Source organism: Monodon monoceros, unplaced genomic scaffold (genome assembly GCF_005190385.1).
Source record: "Monodon monoceros isolate NGI ecotype Baffin Bay Population unplaced genomic scaffold, NGI_Narwhal_1 Super_Scaffold_22, whole genome shotgun sequence".
In the NCBI taxonomy this organism is placed as follows: Eukaryota; Metazoa; Chordata; class Mammalia; order Artiodactyla; family Monodontidae; genus Monodon; species Monodon monoceros.
The window spans coordinates 16119813-16133167 of NW_021703779.1; the positions used below are offsets into that span (position 1 = coordinate 16119813).

General features: G+C 38.4%; 1 protein-coding gene across 1 annotated transcript in view; it reads left to right on the forward strand.

The window, feature by feature from the left end:
• PPEF1 (protein phosphatase with EF-hand domain 1) overlaps positions 1 to 13355 on the forward strand; it is a 139509-nt gene that overhangs the window by 59192 nt on the left and 66962 nt on the right. Inside the window, exon 2 of the mRNA XM_029241259.1 lies at positions 4224 to 4284. Within this exon, the coding sequence (XP_029097092.1) occupies positions 4224 to 4284 (61 nt within the window). The remainder of the gene's footprint in view (positions 1 to 4223; positions 4285 to 13355) is intronic.

The window sequence follows — 13355 nt, forward strand, 5'->3', positions numbered from 1 at the left end:
GGACCAGATGGCTTCACAGGTGAATTCTATCAAACATTTAGAGAAGATGTAACACCATCCTTCTCAAACGCTTCCAAAAAATTTCAGAGGAAGGAACACTCCCAAATTCATTCTATGAGGCCACCATCACCCTGATACCAAAACCAGACAAAGATACTACAACAAAAGAAAATTACTGACCAATATCACTGATGAATATAGATGCAAAAATCCTCAACAAAATACTAGCAAACAGAATCCAACAACACATTAAAAGGATCATATACCATGATCAAGTGGAATTTATCCCAGGGATGCAAGGATTCTTCAATATACGCAAATCAATCAATGTGATACACCATATTAACAAATTGAAGAATAAAAACCATATGACCGTCTCAATACATGCAGAAAAAGCTTTTGACAAAATTCAACACCCATTTATGATAAAAACTCTCCAGAAAGTGGGCATAGAGGGAAATTACCTCAACATAATAAAGGCCATATATGACAAACCCACAGCAAACATCATTCTCAATGGTGAAAAACTGAAAGCATTTCCTCTAAGATCAGGAACAAGACAGGAATGTCCACTCTCACCACTATTATTCAACATAGTTTTGGAAGTCCTAGCCACAGCAATCAGAGAAGAAAAAGAAATAAAAGGAATCCAAATTGAAAAAGAAGAAGTAAAACTGTCACTGCAGATGACATGATACTATACATAGAGAATCCTAAAGATGCCACCAGAAAACTACTAGAGCTAATCAGTGCATTTGGTAAAGTTGCAGGATACAAAATTAATGCACAGAAATCTCTTGCATTCCTATACACTAATGATGAAAAATCTGAAAGGGAAATTAAGGAAACACTCCCATTTACCATTGCAACAAAAAGAATAAAATGCCTAGGAATAAACTTTCCTAGGGAGACAAAAGACCTGTATGCAGAAAACTATAAGACACTGATAAAAGAAATTAAAAATGATACCAACAGATGGAGAGATATACCATGTTCTTGGATTGGAAGAATCAATATTGTGAAAATGACTATACTACCCAAAGCTACCTACCCATTCAATGCAATCCCTATCAAATTACCAATGGCATTTTTTACAGAACTAGAACAAAAAATCTTAAAATTTGTATGGAGACACAAAAGGCCCCAAATAGCCAAAACAGTCTTGAGGGAGAAAAATGGAGCTGGAGGAATCAGACTTCCTGACTTCAGACTATACTATAAAGCTACAGTAATGAAGACAATATGGTACTGGCACAAAAACAGAAACAGAGATCAATGGAAGAAGATAGAAGGCCCAGAGGTAAACCCACGCATCTATGGTCAACTAATCTATGACAAAGGAGGCAAGGATATACAATGGAGAAAAGACAGTCTCTTCAATAAGTGGTGCTGGGAAAACTGGACAGCTATATGTAAAAGAATGAAATTAGAACACTCCCTAAAACTATACACACAAAAAAAACCTCAAAATGGATTTGAGACCTAAATGTAAGACCAGACACTATAAAACTCTTAGAGGAAAACATAGGAAGAACACTGTTTGACATAAATCACAGCAAGATCTTTTTTGATCCACCTCCTAGAGTAATGGAAATAAAAACAAAAATAAACAAATGGGACCTAATGAAACTTAAAAGCTTTTGCACAGCAAAGGAAACCATAAACAAGATGAAAAGACAACCCTCAGAATGGGAGAAAATATTTGCAAACGAATCAACGGCCAAAGGATTAATCTCCAAAATTTATAAACAGCTCATGCAGCTCAAAATTAAAGAAACAAACAACCCAATCCAAAAATGGGCAGAAGACCTAAATAGACATTTCTCCAAAGAAGACATACAGATGGCCAGGAAGCACATGAAGAGCTGCTCAGCATCACTAATTGTTAGAGAAATGCATATCGAAACTACAATGAGGTATCACCTCACACCAGTTAGAATGGGCATCATCAGAAAATCTACAAACAACAAATGCTGGAGAGGGTGTGGAGAAAAGGGAACTGTCTTGCGCTGTTGGTGGCATTGTCAACCTATGTAGCCACTATGGAGAACAGTATGGAAGTTCCTTAAAAAAGTAAAAACAGAATTACCATATGATCCAGCAATCCCACTACTGGGCATATACCCAGAGAAAACCATAATCCAAAAAGACACATGCACCCCAATGTTCATTGCAGCACTATTTACAATAGCAAGGTCACGGAAGCAACCTAAATGCCCATCAACAGACAAATGGATAAAGAAGATGTGGTACATATATACAATGGAATATTACTCAGCCATAAAAAGGAACGAAATTGGGTCGTTTGTTGAGACGTGGATGGATCTAGTGACTGTCATACAGAGTGAAGTAAGTCAGAAAGAGAAAAACAAATATCGTATATTAACGCATATATGTGGAACCTAGAAAAATGGTACAGATGAACCATTTTGCAGGGCAGAAATTGAGATTCAGATATAGAGAACAAACGTATGGACACCAAGGGGGGAAGGCCTCGGGGTGGTGGTGGTGGTGGTGGTATGAAGTGGGCGATTGGGATTGACATGTATACACTGATGTTTATAAAATTGAGGACTAATAAGAACCTGCTGTATAAAAAATAAAATAAAATTCAAAAAAGAATAATGAAGTAGAAAATTCAGTGGCCTTTTGTTTATTCACAAAGTTGTGCAATCATCACCACAATATATTTTAGAACATTTTCATCACCCCCCAACCAAAGAAGAAAAAAAAGCACCTCTATACTGATTAGCACTCACTCCCCATTCCCGCCCTCTGCCCAGCCCCTGGCAACTACTAATCTGCTTTTGTCTTTATGGATTTGACTGTTCTGGCCGTTTCAAATAAACGGAATCACACAATATGCGATCCTTTGTGACTGGCTTCTTTCATTTAGCATATTGTCTTCAAGGTTCATCCATGTTGTAGCATGTGTCAGTAGTTCATTCCTCTTTATTTTTGAATATTATTCCATTGTATAGATATAGCACATTTTGTTTATCCTTTCCTCAGTGGATAACTCATTTGGGTTGCTTCCTCTTTTTTGGCTGTTATGAATAATCCTGCTATGAATAATTGTGTGCAAGTTTTTCTGTGAACATATTTGTTCAGTTCTCTTGGGTATATACCTAGGAGTGGAATTGCTGGGTCATCGAGTAAGTCTGTGTTTAACTTTTTGAGTAATTGCTAAACTGTTTTCCAAAGCAGCTGTACCATTTTGCATTCCCACCAGCAGTGTATCAAGGCTTTAATTTTCCTACATCTTTGCCAACATTTGTTATTATTTGTCTTTTTTGATGATAGTCATCCTAGTGTGTGTGAAGTGGCATCTCATTGTGATTTCTGTTGACTCTTAGTTGACAAATCCATCAACAGCGTTAAAATCATAGATTTTGATATTTGTATGGAAGGTCTTCCTTCCCTCAGCTGCCAGATCTACTCCCAGATTGATAAGGTTCCTTAGTGTTCACTCTTCACGGGAGACAGGGCTTGGAAGTTATTTGTGCTGTATACATGCAGGTCTTTGCAGATAATTGGTGGGCATAGAGGCAGTATCTAGGTGATGGTTGGAATGCTGGTAGATTTCCATCTTTCCCTTCCTCCCTCCCTTCTTTCCTTCATTTACCAAATATATTTGGCATTTAAGAATATCCCTTATTCTCACCACCGAAAGAAATAGAAGAGATCATAATGAAAAAAATCTAGCAGCTGTCTTAAGTGGGTTTCCTAGAAGCAGAGTCTGAGATAGGGGCTTCTGGTACAAGTGACTTCCTGAGAGAGTATTCTCAGGAAAAACCTATAAGGGAGTGAGGAAAGCAAGATAGGACAGGGAAGAAGCTAGGCAAAAATATGTTTTCTGGAGAAGTCTGACCTCAGCCTGATCCCACTGGGAGCTCTGAAGTGTGAAATGCATCAGTTTGTCCCACCCAGTGGCAAGAGAGGTGGGGGTCTGGGCTGTGATACTCTTGCTTCAGTTAGTCTTTTCCTATGGGCATCCCCCCAGGAGGGAGGGATATCTGATATCCTAAGCGACTCTGGGGGAGCTGCTGCCCATCTGCCAAGGGCAATCCTGGGGAGGAGGAGGGCAGGTAGAAGCGATACCCATTACCATCTATGGCAGCTGGCAGATGAGAACTTCAGAGGAGTAAAGGGGACTTGCATGGAATACCAACAGTACCTGTTTGGGATTCATTAATTGATCAATGTATTTTTATTTTGTCCAGCTATCGAACTTCTTCTCCTTCATGTTGGAAAACTATACACGTGTACTTGAGGAAGATCCAGGTAAGTAAAAAGTTTAGTCTTTTGAAAAGCAGTCATTAAATATTGAATTGTCTCATCAAGGAATGTGAACTGAAGATGGGAGAACACTAAGAAATTAAAAAGATGCCCGTCTGTCTTGTCTGTGTGACACCAAGCAACTGGTGAAAACAGTTTAACTGGCTTTTTCCATCCTTGATTGCTGTTAACTAATTGACCATTTAATTTTTTCATTTTCAAAAAACTGAATTAGGGCTTCCGTGGTGGCGCAGTGGTTGAGAGTCCGCCTGCCGATGCAGGGGACGCAGGTTCGCGCCCCGGTCCGGGAGGATCCCACGTGCCGCAGAGCGGCTGGGCCTGTGAGCCATGGCCACTGAGCCTGCGTGTCCGGAGCCTGTGCTCCGCAACGAGAGAGGCCACAACAGTGAGAGGCCCGCGTACTGCAAAAAATAAATAAATAAATAAATAAACTGAATTAGATTTCATTTTACATTAGTATGTTGAATACCTTCTCTGAACCACAACCTACTAATGTACAATAGTAGCTTAGTAAAGAGATCTTATTTATTTATTTTTTTAAGAGGATCTTATTTTTAATCTACAGAACTTTTGTGCTGAGAGATCAAAATATCTTGACTATTTCATGAAACAGATCTGGGTGGGGGATTAAACACAGTTGGCACCATCATGTCTCTGTTTTCTCCATAGCTAGCTAGCTGTCTGTCAGGCTGTGTATTTATCTATCATTTATTTAGTCATTCTGAAATGACTAAATAAATCATTTCAGATACAGACAATATAGGTGTGATTCAAAATGATTTTAAAATGATAGTTATTGAGGAACTTCCCTGGCGGTCCAGTGGTTAGGACTCAGTGCTTCCACTGCAGGGGGCATGGCTTCAGTCCCTGGTCAGGGAACTAAGATCTCACATGCCACTCGGCACAGCCAAAAAAAAAAAAATTATAGTTATTCACAAGTCATGTATTTCTCTGCAAATTAAGATCTGCCTGTTGTTATCTTCAAGGTAGGCACTTGACTTAGAAGCTCATTTTTCTTTAATTTGGGCCAACTATTTTTGCTCTAGTTAAAAATGTGTATGGCATCTAAAGCATCATTTAATCTAGTGAGCATCCTTCAAAGTGGTGAAAGAAGGGTGTTTTAATGGTATGCTCTGAGCTAAGTACATATGTGTGAAACTAATTAAAGCATTTAATGATCTGTAGAAGGTTTCTGAAAGGTGGAATAGCCAAACCTGAGGAGTGGGGAGTGAGTGGGAAGTAGGTATTTTGCCATTTTTTTTCTTTTAGCTAATTACAATTTGAAGACAGTTGTTTGTGCTTCATGTTCTTTGGCAAAAATATTTCTGAGAGGAAATATAATAATAATGAAATGAAACAGCCCTCTTTCTGCTAATGACCTAATATTTTAATCTGAGCTATGCATCAGAATCACTTATGGATATTCATAGCCACAGATGGCTGGGTTCCAGCGCAAAGATATTTACTTAGGCTCTATATTTTTAAAAATCTGCTTTAAAAAATTATACAAGTGATTTAAAAATATTTTTAAAATTTTATCAGAGAAGGGGACAGTGGTTTAAACTTCTTATGTAAACTTTTCTGGAAGAAAAGTATACAAATTACAGGAAAGTACACAAATGATAAGTATATGACTTAATAAATTTTCTCAGAGTAAACTCAGCCTTGTAACATGCACCCAGAACAAGAAATAAAACATTATCATAGCCGCAGAAGCCCCCTCCTGTTCTCTGCCACTCACTACCCAATCCCTGCACCCTCCTCACTACTTTCCTGACTTCTACCTCCTAGATTAGTTTTGCTTGTTTTTGAACTTCTCTGTATAAATGAAAACATACAGTTTTGCTTCTTTTACTCAACTTTATATTTGTGAGAGTCATCCATTTGGTCATTCTTATTGCTGAATAATATTTAATTTTATGAATATACCAAAATTTATCCATTCTATTGTTATGGACATTTGAGTTGTTTCCAGTTTTGGTAATTTAAATGGTACTACTATGCACATTCTTGTACTTGTCCTTTTTAGTGAACATATGTATTCTTTTCTTTTGCTATATACTCATTTTCAGTTATCTATTGCTGTATAATAAACCACCCCAAAATTTAGTGCTTTAAAACAACAACCATTTTATTGCTTGTGATTCTGTGGGTCAGGTATTTGAAGGGCTCAGTGGGGATGGCTTGTCTTTGTTGTACGTGCTGTCAGTTGGGCTCACTCAACTTAGCTGGGCTGGAGAGGGAGGTCCAAATGGTTTTCTTAACATGTTTGGGACTTTGGTGTGGGCTATGAACTTGGGTACCTCAGTTCTCCTCATGCAGCCTCTCTGCCCAACAGGATATCCTGGACTTCTTTACATGGCAGCTAGATCCCAAGAGGGCAAAGGCAGAAGCCACAAGGCCTCTTTAGGCCTTTGCTCTGGAACTCACACAAAATCAGTTCTGCCATATCCTATTAGTCAAAGCAAGTCACAAGGCTAGGTGCAGATTCAAAGGGGTTAGGAAAGATCCATCTCTTGCAGGGAGCAGTAGCAGCAGCATTATCTTGTAAAGGGATATGAATACAAGGAGACATGATTCGTTGGGGACCATTATTATAAAGATGTACCACAACCCAGGAAAGGAAGTTTGGAGTTATAGGGCATGCATATGGTTAGCTTTATTAGGTACTGATAAACAGTTTTACAAAATTGTTGTACCAAGTTATACTGCCAACAGTGTATGAGAGTTCCAATTGTTCAGTATCTTTGCCAACACTCGAAATTATCAGTCCTTTTCATTTTAGCCATTCTGGTGAGTATGTAGTAGTATCACATTTCTGCTTTAATTTGCATTCCCCTGGTGAGCAGAGAAGTTGCTCGCCTGTTTGAATGTTTAGCAGTCACGTGGACATCCCATATGGCAAAGTGCCTGTTCAGGTCTTTTGCCCATTTTTCTATTGGGTATCTGCCTTTTTCTTACCAATTTCTAAGAGTTCTGTAGGTTTTCTAAGTATGAGAATGTGAATCTTTGTTACATAAATTTATTGCAAATATCTGTTCCTAGTCTTTGGCTTTTATCTATCCCCCTAGTCTTTAATCTTTAAATGATGTCTTTTGGTGAGGAGACATTCTTTTTTTTTTTTTTTTTTTTTGCGGTACGCGGGCCTCTCACTGTTGTGGCCTCTCCAGTTGCGGAGCACAGGCTCCGGACGCACAGGCCCAGCGGCCATGGCTCACGGGCCCAGCTGCTCCGCGGCATGTGGGATCTTCCCAGACTGGGGCACGAACCCGTGTCCCCTGCATCGGCAGGCGGACTCTCAACCACTGCGCCACCAGGGAAGCCCGTGAGTAGACATTCTTGATTTTAATGTAGTACAAGTTTTTCTTTTATGGTTAGTGCTTTCTGTATCCTGCTTAAGAAACCCTTGCCTGATAAGAGTGTGCACGCATGTGTGTGTGTCTATGTGTGCTCATTTGTGCAAAAATAAATACAGGAGAAACCTACAGGGTAAATCAGAAACTAATGGCATTATTTACCTACAGGAAATGGAGGGATGGGTGGGAGCAGGGCAGAAAGAATGGGGAGAATGGGGTTTGGGTAGGAGAGATGAGGGGAAAGTGACACATCTCTGAGAATACCTTTTTGTAGTTCTGACTCTTAGAACCATGATAATGTTTCACATCCCTAAAAAAAAATAATAATAATTAATTAAAAATAGGTAGAGAGAGAGAATGTGATTCCCAAGTAGAATACACACTGTGACAAATGAACTTAATTGTATTACAAATGAATAACCATCACCCAAAGGAGGTGGGGAAGAAACAAAATAACCTAAGTGACATTGGAAAATAGCGTTCAACCATAATATGCCTTGATGAGGTTTCATTTTTATTTATCCTGTGTGGGGTTTGCTGAGCTTCTGTTATATCTAAGTTGATATTTTTGTCAGGTTTAGGAAATTTTCATCCATTAATTATTTAAATTATCTTTCTTTTCAAGTCTAAGTATCTTTTTCTTTGTGAATCCTTGGCTTTTAAACTTAGAAGGCCCTGAAATATTTAAAATGTGGATTACCATGGCTATTTTTCTAGATTTTTTATGATTTGACTTCTAAAAGTTTTAACATTTCATAAATTTTGAATTTTTGATATTAAACTAAAAAAGGAAAATTTGATGCCTAGTGGTTGAGAATAATTAAAAAACACACCTACGAAGAAAATGTCCAAGTAGTTAACCAAATTTTCCCCACGACATTTATTTCATAATTTATCTTTTCACCATGTTTTGTAGTGCCTCCTTCATAATATATTCATTTAAAAATGTGTAATAGGGCATATTTCCGGGCTATCTGTTATCTTATACATCTCTCTATTATAGGGTCCTAGAATCATACTGATTTAGTTATTATATGTATCAGAAAAAGAGATTTACAGATTATTGCTGTATGTTGATTTCACTTTCAAAATTTTTTCCAGCTTTATTAAAATATAGTTAACATATAACATTATATAAGTTTAAGGTGTACAGTATAATGATTTCTTATATGCATATATTGCAAAATGATTACCACGGTGTTAGTTAACACATGCATCCATTCACATAGTTACAATTTTGTGTGTGTGTGGTGAGAGCTTTTAAAATGTACTCTCTTAGCAACTTTCAATATATAATAGAGTATTATTGACTAGAGTCACCATACTGTACATTACTGTAGGTTGCTTTCTGATGGCCCTTTTTGGTGGGAGAGTTCCAGACAACCTCTACCTAGGCCTGTTTGGCAGAAGTGCTATGACCCCTAAGCAGGGTATATTTAGGGACTGGAAGGTCACTTAACATTTCCAGATACCAGGGCCAGTTTAATGGTTTTACCTCTGAGGCACAGAGTATGCTGAGACATTCTGGGTGTTCCAAAGGTGAGAGGTGACCTACATGTCCTACTGCTTGCTCAAAGCCAATTAATAGGACTTGATGGGGAGATGCTGCACATCCATTCCCCAGTCTGATTTTTCACATCAGCCTCCTCCCACAGGTAGAAAGCCAAAGCTGCTATATACATAGCAACAGGTTTAAACAGAGTCTGGTGGAAGTGGGGAGTGGGATGGAGTCAGTGGAAGTGTTGTTTTGACTTTTCTTTCTGCTTCCCAGATCAATCAAAATGTCCTATCAAGCCACATATTTTATATTTTTTGTTGCTATGGTGAATAAGATATTTCCCCCCCTATATCTCCCTAATGATTATTGGTAGTATTTAGTAAAGCGTTTGGTTTATGTCTGTTTATTTTGTATTGTGATACTATTGAACAGTAACATTAAATAATAATAATAATAATTATTACTACTCATATTTATTAAATGCCATGTGCCATGTCTTTTAAGTGCTTTAAATATATCATTTCATTTAGTTTTCATGACAAACCAGTGGAATTAGTATTCTCATCCCCCTTTTGTGGATGAGAATACTGAGGCTTATTAGGTAACCTCCCAAGGTTATTCATCTTATCAGTGGTGAAGCTGTGATTCAAACCAGTGAGATTAAACGCTGTATTATTTTAATTCTCCTATCAATTCCGGGAGTTTTTCAGTTGATTTCCTTGAGTGTAGATATTTAATCACACTGGTCACAAGTAACTTTATTTTTATATCTTTCTATGCAAGAGTCACTGCTCTTATTTTGGCTTCATGTTTTATTATATTTGCTGGAGATAGCAGAACAGTGTTAAAATGAAACATTGAAAGTGGGCATCCTCGTTTTGTTAATGATTTAATGGAAAAACCATTACCGTTGATTTAAATTTTAAAAAATACGTTAAGGAGGTATCCTTCCATTCCTAGCTTTCTGAGTTTTTAAAAAAAATCAAGAACAGGTGTTGAATTTTACAAAATTTCATTTTGGCATCTATTGAACTTATTGTATGAACACTCATGATTTTAATCCAGATTCATAATTGAGAAATGAAATAACTATAAACATGGTTCGGTTTGTGCTTTTCTTTTTCCAGCAACGTCTGGAGCTTGTATTCAAAGTGACATATGCAGGTGGTAGAGGCAGAAATTGTTGTTTTTTTTTTAAATTATGGGCTTTAGATTTTTCCTAGTCCAGATTTTGAGTCTGTACTGGGCAAAAGAAGATTGTGTGTAGGGGGTATTTTTGAGGTATTTTCTTTAGAACAACTTGTTAAGGCATCATTCAGTTATAAGTCAAGATTTTATTATATTTAATTACTGTAGATTCACGTTGACAGAATTGTAAACCAAATAGGTATGGATTAATTCTAATCACATGTTGCACAAATATTCTTATAGCTGGCATTCATTAAATTATTATTATTAGTTATAATAGTTACAGCCCACAAGGACAGTACTTGCATTTGAAATGTTAACGCTTTTGATTGTTTTCACATATGATGCACGTTAGCTACCCACGTTAGGAAGAAAATCTATGTTATTCTTTTTTATGTGGATAAAAACCAGCAGAAGGATTATGATTTGATGTTTATTGATATTTCATATTGAGTAGTTTTGATTAAGAATGGTTTAGGGGGCTTCCCTGGTGGCGCAGTGGTTAAGAATCCGCCTGTCAATGCAAGGGACACAGGTTTGAGTCCTGGTCTGGGAAGATCCCACATGTCGCGGAGCATCTAAGCCCGTGCGCCGCAACGACTGAGCCTGCGCTCTAGAGCCCACGAACCACAACTACTGAGCCCGCGTGCCACAACTACTGAAGCCCAGGCGCCTAGAGCCCGTGCTCCGCAGCAATGAGAAGCCGGCACACCGCAACAAAGAGTAGCCCCTGCTTGCTGCAACTAGAGAAAGCCCGTGCACAGCAACGAAGACCCAGTGCAGGCAAAACTAAATTAAAAAAAAAAAAAAAAAGAATTGGTTTAGGGAATTCCCTGGTGTCCCAGTGGTTAGTACTCTGTGCTTCCACTGCAGGGGGCCCAGGTTCAAACCCTGGTTGGGGAATTAAGATCCTGCAAGCTGCACAGCAAGGCCCAAAAAAAAAAAAAAGAAAAGAAAAAAAATTGGTTTAGGGAAATGGTGCTTTTTCATATATTCATCACTGAACTTATAAGAAATGAGGGTCATCAAATGTATGAAAGGAAGGGCCAGACTGGACTTTTTTTTTTTTTAAGAAGAAAAGCAATATTTTTATTATGGTCTTAAATAACAAGACTGAGTTTTAATAACCAGAACTGGTGGAATTGACTTGATGTGTCAGTTAGCTGATGAGAAGGGGAAAGTTGACAGAACATTGGTGAAGGCAATGATCGGGAAAAGAAAATCAGTTCTTGTTTATACCTCACCAGTTGGGATTTCTCAGTAAGGTAGTTATAAGATGATATAGTGCGGGAATAAAGACGCAGACCTACTAGAGAATGGACTTGAGGACACGGGGAGGGGGAAAGGTAAGCTGGGACAAAGTGAGAGAGTGGCATGGATATATGTACACTACCAAATGTAAAACCGATAGCTAGTGGGAAGCAGCCGCGTAGCACAGGGAGATCAGCTCAGTGCTTTGTGACCACCTAGAGGGGTGGGATAGGGAGGGTGGGAGGGAGATGCAAGAGGGAGGGGATGTGGGGATATATGTATATGTATAGCTGGTTCACTTTGTTATAAAGCAGAAACTAACACACCATTGTAAAGCAATTATACTCCAATAAAGATGTTAAAAAAAAAAAAGATGATATAGTGAAACTGCTGAGGTTGTTTTTGGTTTTGTTTGTTTGGTTGTTGTTGTTGTTTTCCCAAGAGGAGCCTGATTTTTCAGTAAGTAAAGCTGGGAAGAAGAAAGGTGTTTTTTTGGAGTAAGATGCTATTCTAAGAAAGACTACCAAGTAGAAATGATCATTAAGATAGTCAAGTAGAATATTTTGGCTTTTCTGCCTGCAAAATGAACCTGAGATAAAATTTACCAAGATGCTCTGCATTTCTAGTTTTCAAACGTAAAATGAAATAATTAAGTTTTCTCAAATCTCAAACCAAATCCAAATGAGAAAAATAACCTCTGCTGGACCACACTGAAGATAGACATTATTACTCCTAAATTTAACTTCTTATAAAACATCGTCAGTTACCACAAAAAAAATTGAAGTACACAATAATTTAGAAAACATTTTAAAATTACCAAATATTATGACTTTAGAAAAAAATTTCAAGTTTAATTTTTAATTGTAATCTCTCTGCATAACTGAATAATGAAAAGCAACGTATTCTATCTACATCTGCTAACATCATACCTTCCAAACCTATAGAGAACTTCTTATTCATTTATTTATTTATTTTTGGCTGCATTGGGTTTTTGTTGCTGCATGCGGGCTTCCTCTAGTTGCGGTGAGCGGGGACTACTCTTCGTTGTGGTGTGCAGTCTTCTCATTGCAGTGGCTTCTCGTTGCGGAGTACAGGCTCTAGGCGTGCGGGTTTCAGTAGTTGTGGCACGCAGGCTCAGTAGTTGTGGCATGCAGGCTCAGTAGTTGTGGCACACAGGCTTAGTTGCTCCGTCGCATGTGGGATCTTCCCAGACCAGGCAGGGCTTCAACCCGTGTCCCCTACATTGGCAGGCGGATTCTCAACCACTGCGCCACCAGGGAAGCCCTAGAGAACTTCTAATTAATGAGCTTAGTAGCAATTCAGTATTAATGAGCTGAAGAGTATGTCATTGTCCTCTCTATCAGTTATCTGTTACTGCAATAATACTGTGTATTAAACAACTATAATAGCTCAGTAGCATGTAATAAACATTTCGTTTTGCTCACAAGTGTACAGATCAGCTGAGCACTTCTGCTGATCTTGGCAGACTTGATTTGGCAGTTTTTTGGGTCTTGGTTGGAGTTCCCTCGTGTTTACAGGTCTGCTGGCGGGTGGCTGATCTAGGATGGCCGTGGCTTGGGTGACTCAGCTCTGCTTCACATGGTCTTGGAGCTTTCAGTAGACTAGCCTGGGATTTGTGGTAGTGGCACAGTTTCAAAAGAGAGAGCATGGAAGCATACAAGGCCTCCTGAGGCCGGCTTGGAACTGGTACATAACACTTCCACCATATTCTTAAGTCCAACTCAAGTCACAAACCCAACCCA